Source organism: Phlebotomus argentipes, unplaced genomic scaffold (genome assembly GCF_947086385.1).
Source record: "Phlebotomus argentipes unplaced genomic scaffold, Phlebotomus argentipes genome assembly scaffold_18, whole genome shotgun sequence".
Classification (NCBI taxonomy): Eukaryota; Metazoa; Arthropoda; class Insecta; order Diptera; family Psychodidae; genus Phlebotomus; species Phlebotomus argentipes.
In genome coordinates this window covers 7,280,998-7,307,494 of record NW_026776177.1, presented here as the reverse complement: position 1 = coordinate 7,307,494, position 26,497 = coordinate 7,280,998, and the positions used below count along the sequence as shown (strand labels likewise).

At 42.7% G+C, this 26,497-nt stretch overlaps 6 protein-coding genes across 6 annotated transcripts; 5 read left to right on the top strand and 1 right to left on the bottom strand.

The window, feature by feature from the left end:
• Window positions 1-408: 408 nt before the first annotated feature.
• LOC132260409 (serine/threonine-protein phosphatase 6 regulatory subunit 3) lies at window positions 409-10,909 on the top strand. Its single transcript, XM_059758484.1, has 9 exons — window positions 409-817; window positions 980-1,198; window positions 1,846-2,589; window positions 2,661-2,924; window positions 3,185-3,362; window positions 4,233-4,612; window positions 4,863-5,372; window positions 5,440-5,634; window positions 5,784-10,909. Exons 2-9 carry the CDS (start codon window positions 1,059-1,061, stop codon window positions 5,902-5,904), a joined length of 2,532 nt encoding a protein of 843 aa, XP_059614467.1. The 5' UTR covers window positions 409-817; window positions 980-1,058; the 3' UTR covers window positions 5,905-10,909.
• A 91-nt stretch (window positions 10,910-11,000) lies between these two features.
• Window positions 11,001-13,481, top strand: LOC132259758 (all trans-polyprenyl-diphosphate synthase PDSS2). The gene is made up of 4 exons (XM_059757515.1): window positions 11,001-11,509; window positions 11,579-11,911; window positions 12,557-12,951; window positions 13,012-13,481. The coding sequence occupies exons 1-4, from the start codon at window positions 11,220-11,222 to the stop codon at window positions 13,281-13,283; spliced, it is 1,290 nt and encodes a 429-aa protein (XP_059613498.1). The 5' UTR covers window positions 11,001-11,219; the 3' UTR covers window positions 13,284-13,481.
• Window positions 13,482-13,538: 57 nt separating this feature from the next.
• Window positions 13,539-14,690, bottom strand: LOC132259088 (zinc finger protein 77). Its single transcript, XM_059756633.1, has 2 exons — window positions 14,237-14,690; window positions 13,539-14,182 (listed from the first exon to the last, which is right to left on the bottom strand). Exons 1-2 carry the CDS (start codon window positions 14,688-14,690, stop codon window positions 13,539-13,541), a joined length of 1,098 nt encoding a protein of 365 aa, XP_059612616.1.
• A 3,838-nt stretch (window positions 14,691-18,528) lies between these two features.
• LOC132259087 (endocuticle structural glycoprotein SgAbd-2-like) lies at window positions 18,529-19,280 on the top strand. The gene is made up of 2 exons (XM_059756632.1): window positions 18,529-18,537; window positions 18,651-19,280. The coding sequence occupies exons 1-2, from the start codon at window positions 18,529-18,531 to the stop codon at window positions 19,278-19,280; spliced, it is 639 nt and encodes a 212-aa protein (XP_059612615.1).
• Window positions 19,281-25,010: 5,730 nt separating this feature from the next.
• On the top strand, window positions 25,011-25,505 carry LOC132259086 (larval cuticle protein 65Ag1-like). Its single transcript, XM_059756631.1, has 3 exons — window positions 25,011-25,022; window positions 25,085-25,194; window positions 25,250-25,505. The coding sequence occupies exons 1-3, from the start codon at window positions 25,011-25,013 to the stop codon at window positions 25,503-25,505; spliced, it is 378 nt and encodes a 125-aa protein (XP_059612614.1).
• Window positions 25,506-25,837: 332 nt separating this feature from the next.
• On the top strand, window positions 25,838-26,254 carry LOC132259085 (uncharacterized). The gene is made up of 2 exons (XM_059756630.1): window positions 25,838-25,953; window positions 26,008-26,254. Exons 1-2 carry the CDS (start codon window positions 25,838-25,840, stop codon window positions 26,252-26,254), a joined length of 363 nt encoding a protein of 120 aa, XP_059612613.1.
• Window positions 26,255-26,497: the final 243 nt, after the last annotated feature.

Genomic DNA, 26,497 nt, shown 5'->3' with positions numbered 1-26,497 from the left:
AATTTCGCTCAAAATTCATTACGGATTTATCACACATACTCCATTTGTGCTGTTTTGATGAAATTGAACCTCTTCTAGTTGGCAAAAGTGTGCTTTTAACCACTAATTAAATCATAGCCGAAAACAATGCTTAAAAAAGATTATTCGAACAAGACAGAAAGAAAATTATCCATGTACTAACACGAATCGAAAGATTTGAAGCCAATCTGATAGCTTGGCAAGTTCTCTGAATTCTTGTGAATACTTTTATCGGTGAAATTCTGTTTCCTTTGTCGCCAATCCACCGTCTGTCCGCGGACATGTCCACATGTCGTTTTGACAGCCTGTCAATGACCTCGCGGCGCTCATTGGGCGACTGAGCAACAGTGCAGTAATTTTCGTGTAGCTTCGCGAGACAAAAATTCCCCACAGTGTGTAAAAAATGATGGATGGGTTTTTGTAAATTTCTTTTTAGTTTACGCTCTAGTTTAACAAATTTCAATGAACTGTGTTGTACTGAGGAGTGTGTGAAAAGTTTCAATAATCTCGGGTTCGATAGTGTTACACGCGTAATCTCGTGCGTAAGTTGCAATTCGTGGCGAAAAGTTTTCGGGGCGCGCTGAAAGAAAGGAACTCTTGGTGTGCTGCCATTCGAGGGGCGACTTGCAGTTTTTTCTCACTCGCACACACAAAACTGCGAGAATAGCTGGCCAGGAAGCAACAAAAGTCGCAGTTGGAGTTGCTCTTCGTGCCCGGAAACCGCGCTGTTTTCCACCCACTTTTCCACTAGTGCTGCGCGACTACGCTTTCATGTTGTATCTGTGATCCTTTTTCGAAGGTGAGCGCGCCCCCGCGGGGTCGCGTGACACGGCGCCCCGCGCTCTCTCGCTCGCGCAGTGACGGAGGAAGTCGAGCGAGAAAAATGTGTCACGCTCTCTTCTGGCCGTCGCTGTTGCTCCGCCAAGTGCACTTGTGCTGATATTCCGCTAATTACTTCCAGTGCTGTGTCACCCATTTAGTAGCAATTCGCGAGGCCGCCAAGGGACAGATTTCGCGCCTGTGAACTAAGCAGCCCAGCCATGTATTGGGATGGTTCCTACACGCCGTCTCAGCACATCGAGGCGCTGCTCAACAAGGAGAACCCGCTGCTCACCGAGATCCTCGAGGACCAGGACATCCTGCAGGAGTGCCGCACACAGAACACCAAATTGGTGCAGTTGTAAGTCCGCCAATTCCGGCCAGCAAATGGTCGCCCGCTGTCCGGACAGCCGAGCTGTCAGGCCAATAAGACAAACAGATGCCAGCCCGCAAATTGGAAGCCAATTTGTACTGGCTACGGGAGAAGCGGGCAGTTTTGGGACACTTTTGTGCTCATTTGAATCTCGAACCCCAGAGATGTAATTAGACCACTTAATTGGCTTTCATTCGGTGCAAAAATCACCACTTAAAGCCAAATAGTTTGCTCACGATTATCAAAAAGCCACAAAAACATCCTGCTTTTAATTTTCCGCTGGAATCTCTTCAGCTTTCCCGTCTTTCAGTGTGACAGTTGGACATTTCGAATGAGAAAATGTGAAAACGTGCAAAAAAATTCAATCCCAGAGCCTAAATTTGCATTATAAACGTTGAAAAGGACTTTCAGAGAAAGGCAAAATAGTTTCATTAGTTATTGGATGGACAAATTGACCCATTAAAACGAGGTTAAACAGATGCTTGATTTCATAGAATTGAATCTTTTTCTGAAGAAATTGTGCCTTAAGGCTCAAGAAATCGCATTTTTCCAATTATCTGTGTCTTATTGGAAAGTTTGCAACTATTCTGAGCTCTAAAAGTTCGCTAGAAGTGACAAAACTCTGCTTTTTGCAGCCTGAATCGCCCGGACATCTTGGAGGAGCTCGTGACGCTGATCATCACGGAGCCGCCCGCAGATGTGGCGGAGAGTGAGCGCTTCAAGCATTCCAATCTGGCGTGCGAGATCCTCACGAGCGACCTGCCGTCCCTCAACCAGAGCCTCGTGTCGGATCCCGCCATTCTGCAGAAGCTGTACTCGTTCTTGGAGCGCAAGCCGCCGCTCAATCCGCTGCTCATGTCCTTCTTCTGCAAGACGTTCGGCATGCTGATCGCGCGCAAGCAGCACCAGGACTGGTTCGCATATCAGTACGTGTGCATCACGGTGCTGGACTTCATCAAGTCGCGCCAGGACTTTCTGGGCGCCATGCTGCAGCACATGGGCACGCCGGTGATCATGGACCTGCTGCTGTACATCATCATGCACATCCAGGGACCGGAGCTGCGGCAGAGTCTGCTTGAGTGGTTCAATCAGCAGAATCTCATTGAACGCCTCATCCAGGCGCTGGGCGCGGCGGACGGTGACCGTGAGCGGCACGAGAACATCGCGCTCTTCCTCGTGGAGTACATCCGCGAGGGCAGGCGGAAGCGGCAGACGGAGAAGGAGGAGGTCAATCAGGTGGACATGCTGCTGGAGACGCTGGAGGACGAGAAGACGGCCGATCTGCTGCTGCGCACGATTCTCGACGACGAGCGCCGTAGCGACGGCAGCATTGTCGCCGGCATAACCATTATTCTTGCCTTAATTGAGTATTTAACGACGTGAGTTGTCCGCGCACGAATCCTCTTTGTCCTAAATTGACGCACTTTGTCTTCTCTCTCTCTGGGCACAGAAATGAGCTTTCCGACGATTCCGCCGTTCAGTATCTCGTGAACAAGGAGAAGGAGCACCACTTGACGGTGGTGGAGAAGATCCTGGGCGTGCTGAAGCTTCACGTGGGGAAATTTCATGAGCTCCTCCTGAAATCACCGGCAAAATCACCGATGCTCGTGGAGGCGAACGTGGACATTTTGCCAGCTTTCGGAAATACAAGACTTCATATATGCTGTCTATTCACAGTATTAATAGAAACACAAGATAGTGATATTATCAATGCGTAAGTTCAACTGTTGAATTGACAATTTTTGGTGTTTGCGATCTGTTTTTACGCATTAGAGGAAGCTGAAGCAGTGATAAAGATGTCTTATCGCTGGAATTATACACTCGCGAATGTTGCTTGACAGCAGAGTTTAGTCCGGATGAAGACAAAACAGATTTACGCAATTCAATTAGAATTGAGAGAATCACACAGCATGAGCAAAAGACACTTCAGGGACTAATGAAACCCTTCTTTTTTCCTTCATTCTCTCTTTGCAGAATTTGTGCAACAGATTTTTTTAACACATTGCTCAACCTCTTTAAGCAATACTGTTGGAATAATTTTCTACACAACCATGTCAACAAGTGTCTGCGCTATGCCCTCAAAGCCTTTGACACGGGCATTGATCAGGAGAACTTCAAAACTCTGTTGCATTTGTCTGCCTTACAGAAGCACGTGAGTATCAAGAAAGAGACTCGCAATTTGCCCAAAAAAAAAACAAGATTTATGCATTCGCCTCACGGATTCCATAAATCACTCACTGGAAAATGTTATTCAAAATGTATTAACTGTTACATTGAGAGGAAGAGAGAAAAAGTACGTTTTGGATTTTATGGTGCGTAAAAATTCTGATATTCTTCAATTTATTAATCTTTCGAAATGATCTGTAGCGAACTTCCAATTAGATTGGAGTGTTTGTGTTGCAGCACAAATGTTATTTTACGATGCAGCGTTGGAAAGTGAACCGCATTCGTTCAGTAGAATTGCAGGAAATGCAAAGATTTTTATTGTCGTGCTAAAAATGAAAGTTTTATAGAGTCAGAGTCATTCAATCAAGCATTTTATGGGGGTGTAAAAAGGGTGTTTTCCGGTCAAGAGAAAGACGGGGTAAATTTATGTTGACTTCAACTCTTTGAGAGTCGATTTGAAAAGTACCTTTTGTGTAAATCTCTGGGATGTTCGAGCTGTGTTGTGTTTGTCAAATGATTTCCAGCGGAGCTTAAGATAAAGCGAATTGAATAAATCATGGCTAGACTGAGTGTATTTTGAAGATAGATAAGCAATTTGCAACATAGTTAAGTTGAATTCTTGGTAAACACACACGAAAATTATGCACTAAATTCACATCTTGAAACCGTTTTTCTTTCTCTCCTTGCCATTGAACTGAGTGAGTGAGAAGAGCGAAATGGATGATGAAAAAGAGCGCTCGCTTGCGTAACACTTGATTTTTGACCATGAATTCTTACCACTTCACCTTTGACCCCAATTGAAATTCCCTTTCCTCTTCGCCATCGCGCTCAACGCGCTTCTGTGTGTCTGTTTCAGGTGGTGGTTGATTGTCGGGTCGTGTCAAAGTTGCTGGACTGCTGGATGTACAATGAGAGTGAGCAGGAGAAGAATCAGGGCCGCCGTCTCGGCTACATGGGCCACCTGATCCAGATCCTCGACTCGCTGGTTTCATGCTACACAATGTCTGAGGAACTTCGTGCCTTAATCGACTCGACTCTCACGGAGGACGAGATGGTGCTGTGGCGGAAGATTACTGCCGACGAGGAGGAGCGCTCGGGCGAGCTGACGGTGGAGATGCGGCAGCAGAAGCGCTTCCTGGCCGATCACAATCCATTTCAGGATGACAACAACGTGGGACCCAAAGACTTCTACAACGAGGCATCAGATACGTTTAACGACTTTGGAGACACCATGCAGTGAGTCTCTTTCTTATTTCTACTGTAGAAATCCCTTTTTTGGCCCCGAAAGGACTCGCTCAGAACTTCTGACTTGAGATTGAATGGGATTTGTTGGAAGTTCAGAAGCTCTTAGTTGTTTAATAAGGAGAATTCTGTTTGTATGACAAGCTAAAGGCCATTTCTAGTTTATTAGCAAATCTTCACAGATGTTTATCTTGGTGTATTTCTTGAAAATCAAGCTAACAAAGCTATTTTCTCACCTTTGCAGCTCTGCAATAGATGAGATACCGAACATGGCCAACACTGAGGCCATCGATAACTTCTTCTCGGCTTACATATCAAGTGACCTGAGTTCGAGTATCCTGAACACCCTGAAGGTGTGGCCGGATGAAGAGGAGGCTTTCGAGTCGGAGTGGTCGAAGGAGGAGGACAGCAAGGAGGCCAACTTGGTGAATTTCATCAGTCCCTGGGACTCGAACGTGGCGCCGGTCAGGGAGCAGCCGCCACTGGTCGACTCCGGCTGGGCCAATTTCTCCTCCGACAACTTCGCCGACTTCGACACGCACTTCAACCAGTTCAGCTCCGATGGCGGATTTCAGAGTGGCGCGAATGATGATGGCGACAAGGATGCGGAGGAGATCGAGAGTCTGGAGGCGAGCAACGGCGCGGACAAGGATGCAAATGAGGCGGAAGAGGGCGACGTAGAGAATATTCCAGTGGTTGAGGATGGCAGCAAAACTCCTGATCAGACTGAAAATGCAACTGAAGATAAAACCTGGTGAGAAATTGGCAAAAAAATGTAAACTTTTGACCTCTTGCTGAATATTACTGTGTTGTGTTTGCAGCGATGAAAATGCCAAAAATGGAGACAACTCTCACACTTTTGAAGAAGCTACTGATGTGCCATTAAGTGTCGCAACGGAGAGTACCAATGATGGTGTGATTGGCGATTCTGCGGAGGAGCCAAAGAGCAATGAAGACAGTGCCGATGAGATACTTTCAAGCAATGGACCAACTGATAATTCCATTGATGTGGAACTGTGAGTAAACTGAAAATGACCTCTTTTCGCTCATAAATTCCGTGTGTTTGTGTGTTCAATTCACGTCATGGGAATTGACTATTAATCAATTCAGAAAGATTGCGGTTTTATTGATTTGTATGTGACTTGATGGACGATTCTCATTGCAGCAAGAATTGCAACAACAATGAAATAAGCGAGTGCAAGAGCCAAGCGACTTCCGCAAAGGCCACAATTGTGGATGAGAACAATGCCGCATCGCTGACGACTGTGGAGAATGGACCGGCTTAAGAGTGTGGAATTTAGGAGCATTGCGATTCTGTTGTAGTTGTTGTTGAGAAAAACAAAAACACTTTCTTTCCAAAATAATAGAATTAGAGAGACCGAAAATGAACTCCCACCCGATTTAGGAACTCTCAATTTGAGCAGCGCAATAGGTAAAGAATTGGAAACTGTTTTAATGCTCGCGTTTATTCGACAGTGAAAAAGCGCGCGCGCGTGTCAATGATTGAACGGCGGAAACTTATTTGCTACAATCATATCAAGCAAGGATTTCATTTGTGAATTGTATCAAAAGAAAAGGAAAAGTGAAGCACGAAAGGTAGTTAATGACAATTAAGGAAGAAGAGAATAAAAAATTGAACATACAAAGATAAAAATTGTAATTATGAAGTTAGATAATGGAAATATTTCTTAAGCTTATAAAAGAAAAAAAAGGTGGATGATGAAATGTGATTGGAGATTGATGGAATTCTCCGCAGAAGAGAAATCTCTCAATTGATTTGCATTTTTAAAATTAATTTAGTGAGGAGGAAAAACACAACTCATGTCAATGAGAGTAAAGAGAGAGAAAGAGAGAAAACTTGATGAAAATTAGGATTAAAAAGTCTTCCGGGGGGAGTGAAAATAAAAAAAATCAGCAAACTATCAATTGAGCAGTTGAGAACCATTCAATTCAAATTGCAACAGACTATTTTATATATAATTTATATGAGATAAAAGCTTTTAATTTCAGCGCATCTTCGAAAGCAAAATGAAAGGAAAAAAACAAACAGAATTTAATTGATTTTGTCAAAGTGTTTTTTGATGAAAAAATGAAGAGATAATTCCGCCCAATTTTTAAGAAATAAGATATAAAGTTTTTTGAATTAGAAAATACACTGGGAAAATATACCAAAAAAACATGAGATATAAATCTAATGGTTAAATAGCAAAACTTCTTCGTGTTAGTTTTTTTAATTAAACATCACATTATGCTGAGGTGTGAGGAAAACCAACACACACAAACACAGATAGGAAAAGTGTAAACTATAAAGTTAGAGAAAACATGCAGGAACAAAAATGGTTTAAATGTGAGGTTTAGAGATCAACCGACATACTCAAATTATTCAATACACGCTCTGAGGACTTAAAAGCGAATGATAAAAGTGCATTATAAAATATAAATTAATATTTTTGTAGTTATTTGCTTTTTCTATATATTTCTAATTAATTGTAAATGTGTATTTAAACGTGGAGAAGAAAAATATGAACAAGAATGAGTCACGTAAAATGCAAAAGAAAAACCAGTAAATTGAATGATGTTACTAAGAAAAAGAAGGGGGACAGAAAAGAATGGTAAAACCAGTGAGAGAGGAGAGAAAGAGAGAAGCTTGAGGAAAAGAACGTTTTGTGTGATTTATTGCTCAAAAGAATCAGTGACAAATTTTTTATAATAAATTCCACCCACCATAAAAGAGAAGTAAATAAAATAACATTAACATTGAAGGATAAATATTTCACGTAATTCTCTTTAATGATAAATAAAATGCTGACGCTGTTCACATATTAAGTAATATAGACTTTAAATGGGGGATTAATAAGACGTGAGAGGAATGCAAAAGGACACCCAGAATAACTCCTGAATTGACATTGATTGTGCGTACAAAATAACTAATCATCCTAAAATGAGAGCTGAATTTTGGGTTTGTTTTTTCTCTTAGTGTGTAAACAGCAAAATTTCATGAAATATGCACTCAAGATAACATGAAAATGGACCAGTTAATCATACTTAAAGTTAAATGACGATGAGGAGGAGATGTTTGAGGGCGAAGAATTTGTGGAAGCAAATGAATTAGAAAGAAGAAAAAAAAACTACATTTTGCACAAACTATAAGTGAATAAAAGAAGAAAATTAGTAGAGAAGAAGAAAAAAGGTTAGCAACGTGGGAGAAAAGTTATATTGACATTTTTTCTCTGTTCATTCTGCATTTTTTTTTTAATTCTTTTCCTCCTTTTGAAGAAAATAGACCATGAGACACAAAACTTTGGGAAATTGTCTTGTAAAACACGATCTCAAAAGCAATAGTTAGAGCCTGAAAGCGTGGATTTAGAGAAAGTCAGGGACTTTCGGCGTAGATTTTAGTGTCATTTCCTCTGTGTTGTTTTGTTGCCCATCAGCGCTTTTCACGGGACAATTTCCTCAAGTCGCGTGTCGAGCAAAGAAACTACCTCAAATCATCATGGAATGATCACGATTTTCATTTTCCTCAGCATTAACGAGAGATTCCCAGAGTGAAAGAGAGGATGAAGGCTAAAAAGAAGATGAAATGATGTCACAAGAAAGGTTTTTTTTATGCTTAATTTGGCTGAATTTAAAAATCCATATAATAAAATTGCATTAATGCAGACAATGAAAACTTGTGGTGAATTTGAGTTTTGAAAAGACATGTTTGCGTGTGCTAAACATTTAATTTCCCCTTTTTGTCAAGCATGAATAGGCGAAAACAACTGCAAAACTTTGATTTTTGGATTAAATAAAACGATACAAAAAAATGTGGCGAGAAAGCGATGAAGAAAGAAGCGCAAAAATGGAAACTCTAAAGAAAAAAAAACAGCAAAGAAACTTTAAATTTATTGTATTTGATGAAAAGAAGTGACAAATTTTTAGAAAAACATGGTGCAATAATGTGATTTCAAGCATTAAAAATAATTAAAGGAAATTTATAAACCATTTTTTATTAAGAGTTTTAAAATGATGATGAAAAAAAGTGAAGAAATATAAACTGTGCCTATAAATATAACCAAAAAAAAGTGGTGAAGACGGAAGAGTTTGTTTTCGATTTTCCTTTCAATTTTATGTCTTTAAGTAATGAGTAAAAAAAAATGAAAACCAATTTGATGAGAAGAAATCACGATGATTTTTCGTATTGCAACTTATTATTTAACTTATGGAGATAAGAAAAACTATGGTAATGGACAAGTACATAAAGATATAGTTTTAAAGCGAGAAATAAGTCGTCGGGAGGCTGAAAAGTGGGCGGAAATGATGAAAAGTGCAGGTAATTTAGGAGGATTGAAGGAAAGAATTTTTCCTTTTGATATTACCATGTGAGGAAAAGTGGTTTAATTTTGAGGGAGAATAATTTTACTGAGCGACTCTGCAGGTGAAAAAAAATTATGGAAATGTAAAAGCTTAGAATTTGTATGTGTCTTAAAAAATATTAATTCTTAATCTCTAAGCATAAAAAAGAGTCAAGAGGTATTTTAAGGTAAAAGAAAAAAAAGAAACATGACTAAAGTAGAAAAACAACACCCAATGAAGAATATCAATAATTTCCTTCGGCACTTTAGCAATTGCCGACTAAACTTCTTGTGGCTTGTCTGAGACTTTGAGGGAATGCATTAAAAAAGTTGAAGAAAAAATAAGAATTCTATTCACTCTCCTGAAAAATAAGTAAATTTAATATCCAAAAGTGATATCAAAAAAACGACTCTGAAACGCATATCTCAAATCTTGATTACATATGAACATTTTACAAAGAAAAAGAAGTTGAAAAAGAGAGAAAACAATTAGAATTTTCCTTTTTCCCAAGATAAAAAAAACTTTTCATTTCCATAAAAGATGTTCTTTTCCCAGAAAAAAAAATGAAGAAGAAAATTAATAAGTGAAATACCCAATCGATTGAATGTGAGCAGAAACAGTGCGATATAAAATGTGTATAGAAGATAAATAAGACAGAAAAACCTAATAAATGTATTAAGAAATATCTTTTTAGTAGAAGAGAGAGAGATTATGAGAAGGAATATTCAACTTTAGTATGTGTTTTGACGACGTGATAGCTTAAAAAAAAATATTATTAATGAGGAATAATAAGAAAGAATAGTGTGACTAACTTATTCATCGCTGTTATGTATAATGAAAGACATAAAAAAAACACTGAAAAGTTACAAAAAAAAATTAGTTGAATCATGAAAGAAAAAATTGACGTGAAGAGAAGTTATAACAATGAATTTCAATTCCCGGTGCTCATCTTCCTGCTTCAAGAAACATCATTGCAAAAGTGAAACGTTTAGGAACTCCAAGAAGTGAAACAAGATGAAAGAAAAGACAGAGAAAACTAAAGATGATAGCAATTGTGAGAAACAACGAAAGTTTTAAATTACAAATGTGTAAAATCTTTGCAATCAATTATTGCATATTCTAAACAATTATTAATTTCTCCACATGGAAAAGCACACACACACACAAGAAGCCAGAGAAATGCAACAATAACTTGAGAAACATGAGACATAATGGACAAAATGTGACCAAAGGAAAAGTCTTTATTTATTTGATTGTTTGTGTTATAGCGAGTTTTTCATTCGGACATCAGAAAAGCGCTTTGCATAGAGAGAGAGAGAGAGAGAGAGAGCAAGAAATGAAGGAGTGTAGCAAAATTATGAAAATACAGCAACAGCATTACCAATATTTACGGCATATTGATTAAGTTATTGAGTAAAAGAAAGGAAACCCAGTAAAACAGTGAAGAAAAAATGGAAAATATCTTAAGTATATAAACTGCTAAAAAAAAGTTCTGTTAAACACACAAAAACACGTTAATAGCATTAGAAAGTATAATAAATTTAAAACACCCACACACACATTTCTAGAGAGGAGAAGAGATGAAGAAGGTTTTTTTCCGGCAAAGAGAAGATCACAGAGAAACTTTCTTGGGGACTGATAAGAAACTCAACTTATTTTTAAAATATCTTCCTGAGCTTTAAGAGAGTAGATGTTTTCCTCCGTTTGTACTTCTTAAGAGAGATGTGGTTTTACAAAACGGCGAAAAGTAGATGCGAAAATGGTCTCTATTATTGTGTATTTTGTTTGTGTTTTATTTTCCTCTTGAAATCAAAGACGGTTCCTGCCATAAAGAAATACCTTTGTAAACTTTTATTTGTTGCCTTTAAAATAATTCAAAGAGATTGAAGTTTTCCGCTAATTTGTAAATGTGTGAAACTACTTTAAGAGCTAGAATAAATATCCTTAAAATAATTGCTATTTCTCTTTTTTCTTCTGCAAAACTTTCTTAACGTCTTTTCGACTCTGGCGCGCTTTTGAACGACACAGTGTGCGTCTCGGCTAATCGAAATGCGCGTCTCACTCTCCCTTTGTGAGGTTATGTCGGGCATCAGCTGTCACGCGAAGTGGGGATTCCGGAGAGCAGCTCGCGAAGATTTCACTTGTGCCACTTTCGAGTAAACATCCCACTCCCAGTTTTCGCGAGAGATCTCACAGTTCCACGTCAGTGCCGCGCCCCAGCATCCTTGTGTGCCCTTTTCCCTGCGCAGAGATCGTCACGAGGATGTCCCTGAGTCGTCTGTGGTCCGTGCAGAGGGGCCTCCGCGCCGTGGCCACGCAGCAGCGCTCCGCGGCCAGATGGTTGCGCACCAGTGCCTCGCTGCCAGACAAGCTGGCCACGAAGAACGTGCAGAAGCACGACTGGAACCGCGCCGTGAGCGAGGCGGAGAAGATCGTGGGCTATCCCACGTCCTTCCTCAGCCTGCGCTGGCTCCTGAGCGACGAGATCGCTAATGTGGCCCTGCACCTCCGGAAGCTCGTTGGCAGCAACCATCCCCTCCTGAAGACGGCCAAGTGAGTCGCGCGCGGTGAAAGTCGCGTGCCATTTGCATAAATCACACACAATCTCTCTCTCCGCCGCAGGAATCTGCTGTACAACGGCAAGAACAACATGCAGGCCTGGGGCCTCATTGTCCTGCTGGTGTCCAAGGCCGCCGGCCACGCCGAGAGCATCCCCGACATGGAGCAGGACAAGTCCGCCGGCGTGCTGCACTCGCAGCGCGGCCTGGCCGAGGTCACGGAGATGATCCGCATCTCGCACCTCGTGCACCAGGGCCTCGTGAATCTGCAGCCGCTCACGGCGGCCGGCGGCGACCTGTCCGCCACGCACGGCGACATGACGTTCGGCAACAAGATCGCGCTGCTCAGCGGCGACTACCTGCTGTCCAACTCCTGCTCTGAGCTCGCCAGCCTCAGGTGAGACAGCCGCGGATTCGCATCGCGGACTCGCGGTTAAATTTGGTAAATCGTCAGTGGCGGCGCTTCTGCAGAGCGTTCAAAGCCTGCTTGTCTTGGAACAAATCGATCGTCTGAGCATATTTTATATTAATCTCCAAGGAAAATCTGGCAGTTTTTCTTTCAAAAATAAGCTTATTATTTTAGAATTGAGAAGGTTTTCGTTAGATCTTCTCATATTTTAAAGAAAAGATCTACATAATTGTTTTCCTTAGTCATAAAAGTCTCTTAATCTTCTGTAAAATGTGGTCTAAAAGCCTTTACCGACATCAGAACCTCTTGATAATTAGTCTTTCTTTGATTTATGATAACAAACGATTAAAACTGAAGTTCAAAGTTCATGAAATTGAAATAACATTTTAATTCTGTGGAAAATTTGCTACAATATAAGTCGAAGGATCGACTAATGGTAGAGGTTTGATCGGATTAAGTAGACATTTACTACGCCTCTGAAAATTGGCGAAAGATTTATTTTTTGATACTTTATGACCAATTTTTCCAGCCATTTTATAGCCCAATAATTCGCGGGCATAAAATTAATCTCCCGCCTTTCAATGGATCTCTCGTGAATTATCTGTAAAATGCCAATGTCTGTCGTGTCCTTAGGAATCAGGAAGTGATTGAACTCATTTCGTCGGCTGTGCGCGATCTGGCCGAGTCGGAGTTCATCGGCGAGCGCGACCAGCAGAACAAGCCGCTGCCGTCGAAGCCACGCGAGCTGCGCGCACGCGCCGCCGAGGCTTCGGATGACTTTGATTTCAACGACGTGGCGCTGCCGCTGGACACGGACGAGGCGATCGGCGATCCGGAGCGCGAGTGGGCCGTGCGGCACATCCTGAGCGCCGGGAGTCTCCTGGGCAAGAGTTGCCAGGGTGCCCTGAAGCTCGCCGGCCAGCCGAAGGAGCTCCAGCACCAGGGCTATCTCTTCGGGAAGCACCTGGCGCTCGCCTGGCAAGCCTGCCTCGACCTGGAACCCTTCCAGACGTCCACGCTGCCACTGGGTGAGTCCTTTCGCGTGTGAATTACGTATTTTCCGGAGAGTAACTGAGTTTCTCGCACAGGAACCACTTTCAGCCTGGTGTCAGCGCCCGTTCTCTTCCACTTGGAGCTGGATCCAAGTCTGTACGAGGAGATCCTGAAGGGCAGGGAGAATGTGGAGGCTATCGACTATGCCAAAGTCCATGCGGCCGTGATCAAGGGTCCGGGCCTGGACAGGACGCGTGATCTGCAGCGCAAGCACAGTCTGGCGGCGCTCAAGGTGCTGGACGAGCTGCCCTCGTCGGACGCCCGGACGGCGCTACAGAACATCATCCTCGCCATGCAGGACTTGTAGCATTGACAGTCCCTGTGGAACCTCAGTCCGTCCAAATTGTGAGGTCGAGAGAACCTCCTCCAGTCGAATAGGAACTTAGATAAATCTAGGGTGAACGGTGCTCTTCAATTCTTCCCCTCTTTTGAGTATTTATAGAGGACTTGAGACAAGTTATCTTTGTTAGATGAATAATGTTGTTGAGATAAATTTTTACTCATTTTTTATTATTAAAGTCTTTATATACAAACTCCTGCGTATCACTCGAGTGTTGCAGTCTCAGGCGATGTCTTCGCTGCTGGACGAGCTCATCTCCACCTCGGCGGCTTCTGGCGCTTCTGGGCAGTGTCTGGACTGGATGTGGCGCTGCAGATCGCGCCTCCGCACCAGCACTTTATCACAGATGTGGCACTTGTACACGGAGTTGGCCTGCGAGTGCAGCCGCACGTGCTTGTTGAGGTTGCTGGGATCGCCGAAGGGCCGCAGGCAGTACTTGCACTTGAGCGGCTTAAAGCCCGTGTGCGTCCGAATGTGGATCTTCAGGCCGTACTTGCGCGAGTACAGCTTGCCGCAATACACGCACACATGGCCGGCCTTAGAGGAGCCCATGTTGCTGACGATCGTCTCGAGGTGTGCGGCCGCGGCGGCGGCTGACGGAGGCGGCGAGACGGACTCCAGGCGAGGCGAAGCTGTGACTGGACGAAAGGCTGAGAATCTCGGCGAGACTTCAGAAGCACTTGCCAGGGGAGTTTTGGCAGGCGGAGAAGACGGAACTGATCGGAAACTGGAGGAGAGGATGAAGTTGAGTCGATTCCAGAGCGCGTCCAGGGAGTGTTTCTCGCAGAAAGTGGCCAGATGGATCTTCAGCGGATTGGGATCCTCAAAGACGCGCTCGCAAATGTGGCAAATGTAGCGATTCTGGCCTGGATAAGCACAGTATTAGTGCCTAATCGAGGGAAAGAGGCTTCAATGCTCACCTTGTATGTTCACAGGAGAGAGAAAAGGAATCTGCATGAGCGCAAGGATCTTCTCTGAGAACCACAGCTGAAGATCTTCGCCTTCTTCGATGTTCCGGGTGGTTCTGAGGTTTACAGATTGTCCGCCGTCGGTGATTTCCAGGCAGATATTCCCACTGTGAACGTCTCTCGCGAGTGGAAGCAATCGAATCCATCCACCTGAGTTGGCCAGACACTTTTCAGTCACCTGAAGAAATCCCTTCAAAGCGATCAGCGCAAAACTGTAACTTTTCCCCTCAACACTGGGCGTGTGGATGACACTGAAAGTCTTTGAGAGCGTGTTTCTGGGCAAGAAACTCCTCGCCTTCACGGAACTCGTTGGCCGCGCACGAGTGGAGAAAGAGGATATCCTGAAGCACTTCTCCTCGCAAGGAGACACAGCCTTAACAATGTGATGCGGAATGATTGGAAACATTTCGTCTACACTGTCGCAACACTTCTGTCTGCCTCTCTGGACCATCCCTTGGCTTTTATACGCCATCAGCCCTGATTTTTCATCCCTCCGCATCGCCAGCGAGATCGGAACAAGTGGTGAAAATCTCACGGAATTCCCCGTGAACGCAGCAAGTGGTTTTCACGGTGACCCGCAAATGGAAACAGCATCCCTCGCCCAGACCTTCTACCCCGTCAAATCTCCTGCCTTCATAATAGTCTTTTAATTGCGAAACCACACAGCGACAAGTCCGAGGGGAAGTCAGCGGATCACTCGAGAGTGCACTCTCGCAGGCTGCGCCAGGTGCCGTCAGTCCCACGGCTCGTGCACCAGAGAGGGTTGCTTGTCCGCCTGCTGATGCGCGTGCCGGAATCACCGGCTGCACCATCCCCGGAAGGCGAGGGGTTGCTGAGTTCCACTTAGTTAAAGAGATTTCGCAAGAAAGATAGATAGATAGAAGGGAAAGAAAAAGTACAGAAACGAAGAACGAAGACAGAAAGGGGCGTGGCAAGCTAATGGGCGGAACCAATCCTCTTTCGTTTATACCTTTAAAAGTTCTAAATCTAGTCATGAAGCATCTTTCTTCTTACTCAAGATGTTTAATTCGATGCAGAAATTCTTTTTAATATAAGATATTTGACTATAAATGTTGCATTCTTTTGTATTTTATCATAACTCAGGCAATTCAGACAATTTTTAATCATTGCGCTTGGTTTCTTGAACTCAATTATTTAATTTTATTTAGCAATTTTGCTCCAAATTTATACAATTTTCTTCATTTCCAGGTTCATTTTGATCGTTTTGAACTGAATAAATATTTGATTTATTATAATAAATATTTCGTTACCATGCGCAAAAATTACACTCGGAATCCACTGAATATTCAAATGTGTTTCCTTTATCTTAATGAATCGTTTGTATTACACAACAAGATCGAGAGATTAAAAGCATTGTTCGCTGGATTTTTCAGCCCTTCGGCTGAATTTCATCAGCGGGAATCTGAGGGCTTTGTGGCCAAGTGCATTTGACACAATTTAGACTCTATCTGGGGAGGGGAATTGCCGAATTGAGTGAATTAATCAACCACTTAATCAGAATGTTGGCAGGAAGGGAAATCACGAGGGGAGAAAAACATATTGCAGGTGGAATTATTTATGCTGATTTACGATTTTTGGGCATTTTTGCAGTAAAAGTCGTTAAGGAAAGGCTTGATTTTCTGGAAAAGTCTCTTGAGAATCTCCTCTGCTGTTGCCAAGGAGGATTTCCGCCCAAGATTCATCCCTCGCGGCGACAGTGTCGCGCGCTAATGGAATTAGCGGCGCATTATGGGAATGGTCACGGTGGGTTTTGAGTCATTGAAAGAGTGTTTTGTTGAGTACAAAAGCTAACATGGAGCGGGAATTTTGGTGACACCTGCTTTTTTCCGCAGGGATCGTCCCCTTTTTTCCTTGTGCATCAGCAGGGAAAACCAACCAATGTAAATGTAGGGCGAGCAACCAACCAACGACCAAATGCTCGCTTCCCACAATATCGCACTTCCCTCAATCAAACACTCTTCTCGCTGGGCGCGATATTGCGATTTTCCCTCCGCCGCTTTGCCGTCATCCTTCGCCGCAAAGAATCAATTGCCAGTGTGGTTTTTTTTGCATGAATTTTCCACTTTCTAGAGCATCTCTTGATGAATAAAACATCTCGCGCTCGCCCAAAAATAGCCAAGTCAAAAAGTGGACTTTAAATCAATCGTCTCTATTCACGGCAATAAATATTTATTTCTTGTGACTGAGTGAGTAATTTCTTGAACAATAAAAATCGCGCGGTCTTAATTGATGCCGAAAGTGCATTTCTTCGCGATCGCCGACAGACTTCTTCGGCAAATGGGTTAATTTGCAAATTATCTCGCGACGTTTTCCGCCCGCAAAAATGAATGGAAATAAGAGTGGCAAAAAAATGTGTGCAGAGAGAGATATAAAAATTTGCAATAAGCATAAAAGACGGTGAAAAAAGTTCACACGCGAGAAGCTGAAAACAAAACTGGGTTGAATTTGAGGTGACAAGAAGACTTGATCGCGCCAAAGCTAATGTTTTGGTTTCGCTGATTTTTTTCGCACATGAGATTCTCAAATACATCGCGATAAGTGGGAAAGTTCACTGATAAATCGCTTTTTTGTGTGCGCGCGCGCGGAGTCTTGTAGACAAGAGTGAGAAAGAAAGTGGCCATAAATCGAATTGAAGATGAGGATTAGTGAAAAATTTATGGAAAATCGTGCTCTTTCCTTTCTTTCAACTATTAATTGCCAGCAGTAAAGCGCCTTGGCGGTTTTGGTGGAACGGAAGACAGACAACAATTAGGGAAAAGGCGCATAATTTTCAGTTATTTTTTAGGAAGTATCAGTGACTTTCTACCAATGTTGAACAAATAACATAATATAGTGATGTTAATATCTTCACCAACTCCATGTTAATCTTCACACTTTGCTGGGTGTTTCTTCTTCTGGGGTGAATAATAACGCCCAGAGTTAATGAGACAATCAACAAGAGATGTTGAAGAATGAAAGTAATTGAAAGTGCCACAATTGCACAATAAATGGGTGACAAAGAGTAAAAATCAGACGAAATAAGGCATTAAATTTGCTCATGTTACAAAGCGCCATCGCGCCAAATCGAAAAGCAATTGGCTCTTTATTGGAGGCCCAAATTGCATGACTCGTGCAGAATTTTGTCAAATGAACATTTCTTTACAAGTTAATTGGGAGTGTGGGCTCGAAACGGCGCGCCAAGAAAGTGCGCCAAGGAGTAAAAAATTACATAAACTCACATTAATTTTTTACCACTCAATTGATACAGATGGTAATGAGTGTGTGAGCAAAAATTCGGCATCTTGAGCCACAACAAAGATTGCGCTTTTTGCCGCAAAGTGTTATGAAATTGATGCCTTCTAGGATGGCACAGATCGCGCGCGCCAAAGTGTTCTTGGGCGGTGTATTTGGACCCACCCTGTGATCAATTTTGCACAAAATGAACAATTCAGTGATGAATGATCTTATCGCCTATTTCGCGATCGAGTCTCACCAGAGTTGCGGCGAATATGAACTGACAAATTAAAGATTGGCGACGAACAAGAGGCAAATTTATTAACTAAATAATCTCTAAGATCAACAATTCCACCCACCTAAACTGGAATTATTTCCATTCACTGGCAATGTCGCTTTATTTTAAGAGCTTCTGATCATTTTTTTTGTAAGATTTTCTACAAGCAAAACTCTGTTAATACAAATCAAAGTTGAGGACAGAATATGGCAAGAATAGTGACTTTGAGCAGGTCTTTACAAATAACCGCTCAAAATTACACTATTTGGTAAATCTTCCATCTAGAATGCCAACAACTCTTCCTAATTCGGCACAATATTCAAAATTCGCGTCAATCATTTGGCGGTTTTCACTGACGACGCGGCTGAATTGAGGCAAAATTTGCCCTAGATTCGCATTTGATGCTTTTTTTCTCCCTCAAGTGACGATCAATCAGGAAAGACTGGGCAAAAAGACACCCAAAGAGTGGCTGTATTAATTGATCCGTGTGCTTCGCAGTGTGAGATTGCATTTCGAATCCCTCCGCGAGTGCAAAGTTTCCACCACCTTCGCGGGCGCGTTCGCGCGCCAAGTCTTTTGGTTTTGGGTATAAATACTCGAGTGCACGCGCCAAATGATCATTCCCACTCGAGACAGTCCATCGCAAAAGGTGTATTTTCCTTTGCCAAGGAGAGCCAAGTAGTGCATTTCTTTCATCAAGTTCTTAGTCAACTCACAACACACACACACCAAAATGAAAGTTGTAAGTGTGCAAAAAGTGGTGCGAAAGGATGTCTTTTGCAAGGATATTCAGTGCTTCCTTTCTCTGCGCTGTTTGGCGGGAAACTGACGGTTTTCTCTCTATCTCTTCTGCAGTTCCTGGGATTGTTCGCCATGATGATGGTGGCCGCCGCTGCCGGTGAGTATCAGCAGCACCAGCATCAGCAGCTGCATCAGCAGCAGCATCAGCAGCAACATCAGCAGCAGCACTACCAGCAGGCGCAGCAGCACTACCAGGAACCGCAGCACCACTACGAGCACCTGCAGCCGAAGAAGCACATCCCCATTCTCAAGAGTGAGAACAACCGCAACCACGACGGCTCCTACAACTTCAAGTACGAGACCGGCAACGGCATCCAGGCCTCCGAGCATGGATACACCAAGAATGCCGGCCACAAGGACGCCGAGAGCCAGGTTGCCGAGGGGTATTTCTCCTACACCGGCGAAGATGGCATCCCCGTGGGACTGAAGTACGTGGCCGATGAGCACGGTTTCCGCGCCGAGGGCGCTCATCTGCCCACTCCACCCCCAATTCCCCATGAGATCCAGGAGGCGCTGGCCAAGATCGCCGCCAACCCCCACGCCTACCACGACGAGGGCAACGACGGTCAGTACCAGCACGAGGAGCAGGAGGCTCAGTACCACGCTCAGTACCAGCCACAGACCTTCAACCAGCACGCCGCCTACCAGCCGCGTCAGCAGCAGCAACACTACGCCAAGTACTAGGACCAGCAACCCCGCAATCCCTTAACTTATTAGCCCATTGTGATGTACTTGTAGTTCGTTGAGAAGCTCTGTAAAATATAGACCTGTGACAAAACAATCCAAGCGTTTTTCACCACGAAAACCCACGAGTTGCAATGAACTCCCGAGCAATGAATTTAATAGAATCATTTCAATTTCGACTCAGGCCATTTGTGAAGAGTTTCATCACGTTTCCTAATGTTCACGCAAATTTACAGACGAGTAACTTCCCTTCGGAGTTACAAACATTTCTTTCTTTCATTACTTATTCATAAATAGTGTGATTTGAACGATTTGAATAATGCGTTCATGGCGATCATGTTGTAAAATAATTAATATTTTAATTTATCAGAGAAATTTGAAGAAAATTTTTTTAATATCACCAGAGAACTCTTAAATAAAATTGTTAGTAGCTTTTTGGAGTTAAAAAGCTAAGAATAATATGATTCTTGGCGGAAAATCCATGATATTTTGTTGAAGAAACTGCAAAATTCGCACTCATTAAACAGTATTCAGAAGGAATTTCTGATAAAATTCGTTGTCCTTTGATGAAAAAAAATTCGGAAATGGGAAATGATGTAATAATAGTGAAAAATGTGTAAATACTGAATATTCTGCATACCAATTATGGAGGAGACAGGAAATTATGTACAAAATTTAGTCTAATCTTCCCTTTGGAATTAACATTTCCTAAAGAAGAGCAAAATTTGCCCTTCACTGCATGAATTAATTACAGAGACAGTATTTCTTCCATGTGAATTTCCCCATTAAACCGATTATTAATTTCAATATCGGTGATTTAATTGGAATGTTAATTGGCGGTTCAAATGACACGGAAATATCAATAAGTTGGGATTATTGAATGAGAAAATTCACTGTCATTACCATTTCTTCGTGCTTTTCTTCACGCTCGCTCTTCGCCAAAGCCAATTCCCTCACTCGAGGCGTGAATTGTGCATAATTAGCACCGAATTGTGCGACCACAGCTGAGATTCGCCTGAAACTATGTGCTCCGCTCGCGAGATGACTGGCGGGCGAAGTGCTGCGCGGCCCCAAATTTCTCCGCGGCGCGCAAAGTGAATGGAAGAAAGCGAGAGTGAATTTCACTGCGTCTCGGAAGTCTTCATCCAGCTGTGTGACCCGATGGACCAGTGACACAGATTCGGGGCGTCTGCAAGTGGGCATTTGATGCGCCCGGAGTGAAATCGAAAGTGAAAGTCCATCTAATTCATACTCTTGCAGCCCAACATTTGGTCGGTGTTTTTTTTCCTCTGGACGCAGAGAAGCTCTCTTTGCCCACCGCAAATCTCCAGCGAAACATCAATGAAGCAATATATCTTTCACGCGAGCCGAGGAAAAAATGAGGTGTAATTTGCATTTTTTTCCTCCACTGTTTTGTCCAATATATGCTGTTGAGATTGTTGAGGCAATTTATGCGATGAGTTTCCCATCCAGTTGAGTGAACTGGGAAAGGAGCGCACGCGATGACGAGGAAAAGACGCGCAATAACTCTCCTTCCTCGGCCAGCCGACGATCACTGTCCAATAAATAAGCGAAAAATCCATCTTTTATCGATGTGCAATAAATAATAGGAGTGCGAGGACTTTTTTCTCCAACTGTGGGTTTTGTCATCCGCCCGCCGTGGACTTTTGGGTTGAATTTGTGTAATGGCAGAAGATGTGAAAAGAACTGGATTTTTATTGGGTCTTTGACTCTTCCTCTCGCCTTTTGCTTCGCCAAAAAGTTCTCGCGCACTATAAAAGCCCGGATTCACGGGGATTCGGGAGTTCTTCATCTGGATACCCTCGCTGAAGTCACTTCTCTTGCCAAAACTCACCATCAACAATCCCTCAGTGACAATGAAGTTCTTGGTCAGTGTGAATATTACACATCTTCTGGACTCTTGACTTTACCACAATTTCTTCAAACAATTCCTTCAGATCGCCCTGTTCGCGTTGGTTGCTGTGGTGGCGGCCAAACCTCGTCCTCAGCAGGAGTTCAAGGCTCCGGACTATTATGAGTACCAGCCAGAGGTTAAGGTTCAGCATCCGGAGGTGGTTCAGCCGCAACATTTCGCCAGAACGCCTGATCATCACTATGGAACCTACACCTTCCCAACCAGGGCACCAACGACCGACAAGATCACGCGAAAGCCCTTCGTGGACGTGACACACTACGACAGTGAAAGTGACGACACTCACTACGCCTTCTCGTGAGTCTGAGCAGCTTTAGAGCTCTGAAGGCATTAAGCACTTCTGACGATCCTTTTTCTCCGCAGTTTCGAGACCGAAGACGGCCAGAAGAGGAAAGAAGAAGGCGAGCTGGTGAACCAGGGCACTGAGGACGAATCCTACATCGTTCGAGGATCGTACAGCTACATCATCGACGACATCCAGTACACGGTCAACTATGTCGCTGACGGATCGGGCTTCCATCCGCACGTGAAAAAGACTCACGTGAGCCACGCTTAAGGGCCTTCTGCTGAACGACAACATTCACTTTAGGCTATTTTCTTTTCAAATGTGAGACCAATAAAGATGACTCAGTGAGAAACTCTGGGGCTTTTCTTATCCTTCTTTTGTCTCTTGGATTCCCACACTCGAGGATAAATCTCGCGGCGAGATACCGGATTTCTCGGATCTCATTGATATTCAAATTGCGGAGGATGTTCACTAATCGGGGAATTTCGAGAGAAATAAACAAGAGATATTTCATCCAGGTGGCATCGCTGAGACACAATGTGTCTTTCAGGGAGGCAAAATAAACGATACAAAAGCCAAATCGTTATCTTGGCAACATCAATGCTGAGTCTGGGATATTTTCACTGGATTCGCAAGCCTACAAGCAGTGGCGTAGTTCCTCTGCCTGATTTATGCGATCAATGTAATTAATGTGTTGAGCGAAAGCGAATTTTGTCATACAGACAATGCCACAGAAGATCTTCTCAATTCCACGAAAGAAAATATTATTCCCGAGAATTCTGTGCTGGAAAAATTTCTAATTGATTATATGTGCAGAATATGACTTTTAAGATCTGTTCTACAATTTGATTCTCCTTCATAATAGATGAAATGTAATTTTCTTTGCAAAATAAGAAGTACAAAAACTTCTAAGAACAAGCTGCAAATTGAATCCTTAACTCCTTTTCATCTCAAGCATTAAACACTTAATATTATTAATCATTGATACTATTATTGAACAGAAATATAATAAAACTCAGCAGTATAATTAGCTATTAATTGGATAGCTTTCAATAGAAAACAGCAACAAGAAGACAAACAGCAAAAACGCATGAATGAAATGAAAATTAAATTCAATAAACTCCTTAAGTCATCTGAATTTATATCTAATCTTTCCTTCAAGATTATGGACGAAATTGTTGATTTCGCGAGACTTCTTTGTCAATTGAATAAGCCTTAGAATCAGGCAATATTGTTCGAAATTTATGCTCTTCTACGCCACTGCCTGTGTATTGAGGAAGAGGATCATCGAGGATTTCTGGCATAAGATTAAATGAGGGCAATTAAGAATTTGATTTTCAAATGAGATTCCGTCCAATTAGTGTCAGGATGATTTTCACAGCAATAAATGTGTTGATGATCCCCCTTTTCAGCTCTTTCGGCTCATTGTTGGGGAAGTCACAAATTAGAATAGGATTTGACACCAAATAAATTAGATATGGAGGATTAGAAGATCTGACACGAGCTTTGATGTCATATGATCGGTAAGATTCGATGACGAAGGCATTAGTGTCCCATAATTTTGTCGCTAAATTGAGAGAAAGAACGAGTATTTAAATATTTGCAGGCAAGGAACCACACAACATTCCGAACTTACCCTCATCGACACGTACCAAAAGCTGTTTCTAACGACTTGTTTATTTGTACAATTTTCATAAATTATTCATCTATTAGGACGAAAGTTAGACAATTACAAATGGCTCGACATGGCCAAGAAGACGCGCAACATCGCAATTTCACAACATCGATGTGATAAATTTCATCTGATAGCACCATATTTTGCTGAGAATTACCTCATAATGTTCGTGTCGCTTAATTCCGAGAAACGCCTTGATTGAAAAAAAAGAGAAGAGATTCCAATTCCTCCCTCGAAATCGCGCTGTTGTTTTGCTCGCCTTGCTGGCTGGGCAGCTTTTCAAGTCCGCGCGCACAAAGTGATAATTTCTGGTGCGGAAGATCAGCGGTCACTTTCGAGTGAATTCACCGCTGGCAGTTGAGAGACTTTCAACTCTTGAGTGCTGCACAAATAATTAATCACTTGCCTCTCATGAGACGCTCGATAAATCCCGCGGAAGATCTGCCCGGAATATCTCGCGCAGACCAAGTGCAGAAGCATCAAGAAGCATGTTTGCGGATCCAATATCAGTCGCGGTGGAATTCGCTTTGAGCCATTCGCCAATTTATGCGCTCTCTGGCTGATCATCTTCCCTCCCAAGAAGTCCAAGGAGAAAGAATTGACTTTTTGCACCTTGTGCTGAATTCGATTTCCACGTGCGGCCAAGGAAGTAGTTATTGTAGCAAGTTGTATGTCAAAAAAATGCTAATCACTGACTCATATGGCTGTCAGATAACATTAAAAGCTTCATTTTTATATCTACAGCATCAGTTGTTCAAAATCTGTGAACGCGTTCGCATTGAGGAAGTCTCTTCGGTGGACAAGAAGCCGCACAACATGACCGTGAAAGTAAGTTGTTCTCGCTAAAAAGTTAATTGCAAAATTACGCTCGCAGAAACTGCTAATTTGCCAGCAAGAATAAGTGCAACAAAGTGTGCAAAGGTTTCCCCCCAATAACACCTAATCAGTCAAAATTGCTCCCAATTTGACTGAGTGTTTGCCTAAGCGCGAAGGCTGTCGGCGGATCTTGTGTGTCTTCTTCACACCTCCCCAGAGTGACACCTTGACATTTTCCCAGACACGAGCGAGCCAAAAAAATCGCAATGATCTTTTCCTCCGACAGATCGTCTTCTTGCTGGCGTGCGTGGCACTCTTGGCCACCGCCCTCCCGTCCGGCAGCCGCCTGCTGTCCTCCAGCTCCTCCAGGAGCGACAATGGCTACGACTTCAGGTATCTCCTGTCTCTAAATTGCGCGTACATTAGCTTTAATGCGGTCGTTTTGTGGCTGTCCACCCACTCTTGCAGCTACTCAACGTTCGACGAGACGCGCGAGGAGCACGGCGTTTTGGTGCCGCGCCTCGGGCCAGATGGACCAGACACGGTTCTCGAGGTGCACGGATTCTACTCCTTCGTCGGCGACGACGAGCGCACGTACAGAGTGGACTACGTGGCGGGAGAGTTCGGGTACAAAGCCAACGTCACCGTCGAAGAGCATCCCGAAGAAGTGCCCATCATTAATCCCAATGCGCTGAAATCTCTCGTCGGATGATCACTTTTGGGCAATAAACAGACATTCTAAGAACCAATAAAGTGAGAAATAAAGACAGAAATTGAGACATTAAGCGAAGTCTCAATCAAGTTTAAGGTCACTCTTGGGACTTTATCTGAAAGTAAGATTCTTGTGCAACTCTTGCACCATTGCTGCTAACCAGCTGAAGAAATGACTTCTTCACGTGCCGCATTTTTCACCTTGAAACTCATAAAATATAAAAGGTGACTTTTTCCAAGCCTGCCTTTTGGAATCAGTCGCGATAAAACCGTGCAACGCTTGAGAGTTTAATCGCAAAACAGCTAAAGATGATAGTGAAAGTGAGATATTTTATAGCGAAAAGGAAGATCTGTTATAATGTGATTGTGTTACTATATTTCAGTTAATCTTCTTAATGTTTATGGTGGCTTTAATGGCAGCGGGTTTCCCGCTGGATTCGCCGCAGTTGCTGACCTACAGCTCAACGAGGAGTGACAATGGTTATCAATTCAGGTGAATCACGATACCATTAATTTTCCTCGTAAATCTGAGATTGATGCTCTTGCAGCTATTCAACGGACGACCAATCTCGCGATGAACATGCTGTTGTTCTTCTGCAGAAGGACGGAGACAAAGAACTGGAAATCTTCGACGTTACAGGATCTTATTCGTTCATTGGAGACGACAATCGCAGATACACTGTGAATTATGTGGCCGGAGTCGATGGCTATAGAGCCAACATGACAATTTCTGATCTCCCTGCGGCTGGTCCGCCTCCAATACTCCAAATAGATCCCAATGCACTGAAATCCCTCGTTGGATAATGTGTTTGCACTGGTCTCTAATGCACGTGAATTAAGAAAATTAATTTTATCTTATCAGGCAGAATTCTAACATTTTTGCATATGCAAGACTTTTTCCCCACTACAATAGATTAATAAAATATCAACCTCAAAACTAGTTTATTTTCTTCTCCTTGAAATTTAGTATGTTTCTCATAAAATCATCATTTCAAATCAGTCGCGAAAAACACGTCAGACAGTGAACTAAAGAGTGGACAAAATGATAGTGAAAGTGAGATATTTCATAGGCAAAAATCAGAATCTTGCCAGCGTTACAAAGAGTTTCGTTCTTTCAGTTATTCTTCTTGGTGCTTATGGTAACTCTGGCAACGAGTATACCAATTGAAACATTGCGATTGCTGACCAAAGATTACGACAGCCCTCAAAGTCCTCAAAGCTCAGTCAGAAGTGATAATGGATATCAATTCAGGTAAACCACCTTGTCAATTTTCTTCACGAAATAACAATTCCGTGTGCTTTGCAGCTATTCTACTGATGACCAATCTCGCGATGAACACGCCGTAATCGTTGTCCACAGTGACGGGGGAAAAGCGGTAGAAATTTTCGACGTTTCAGGAACTTATTCCTTCATCGGGGACGATAATCGCAGATATACTGTTGAATATACGGCTGGAATCAATGGATATCGGGCTAATTTGGTGATTTCTGATGTCACGCCACCTCCTGTTTATCACATAGATCCCAATGCACTGAAATCCCTCGTTGGATAATGTCATTTGAAATGGTTTAATGCACACTGATCAGAACTGGTTTTATCGAAGAAGATTCATCTTATCCTTGATCTTATCAGACACCATTCTAAAAATTTTTGCAAATGCAAGACTTTTCCCCCACTACAATAGATTAAAGATTAAAAAATATCAACCTCAAAACTAGTTTGTATATTCTTGTCCTTGAAATTTAGTATATTTCTCATAAAATCATCTTTTCGGATCAGTCGCGAAAAAGACGTA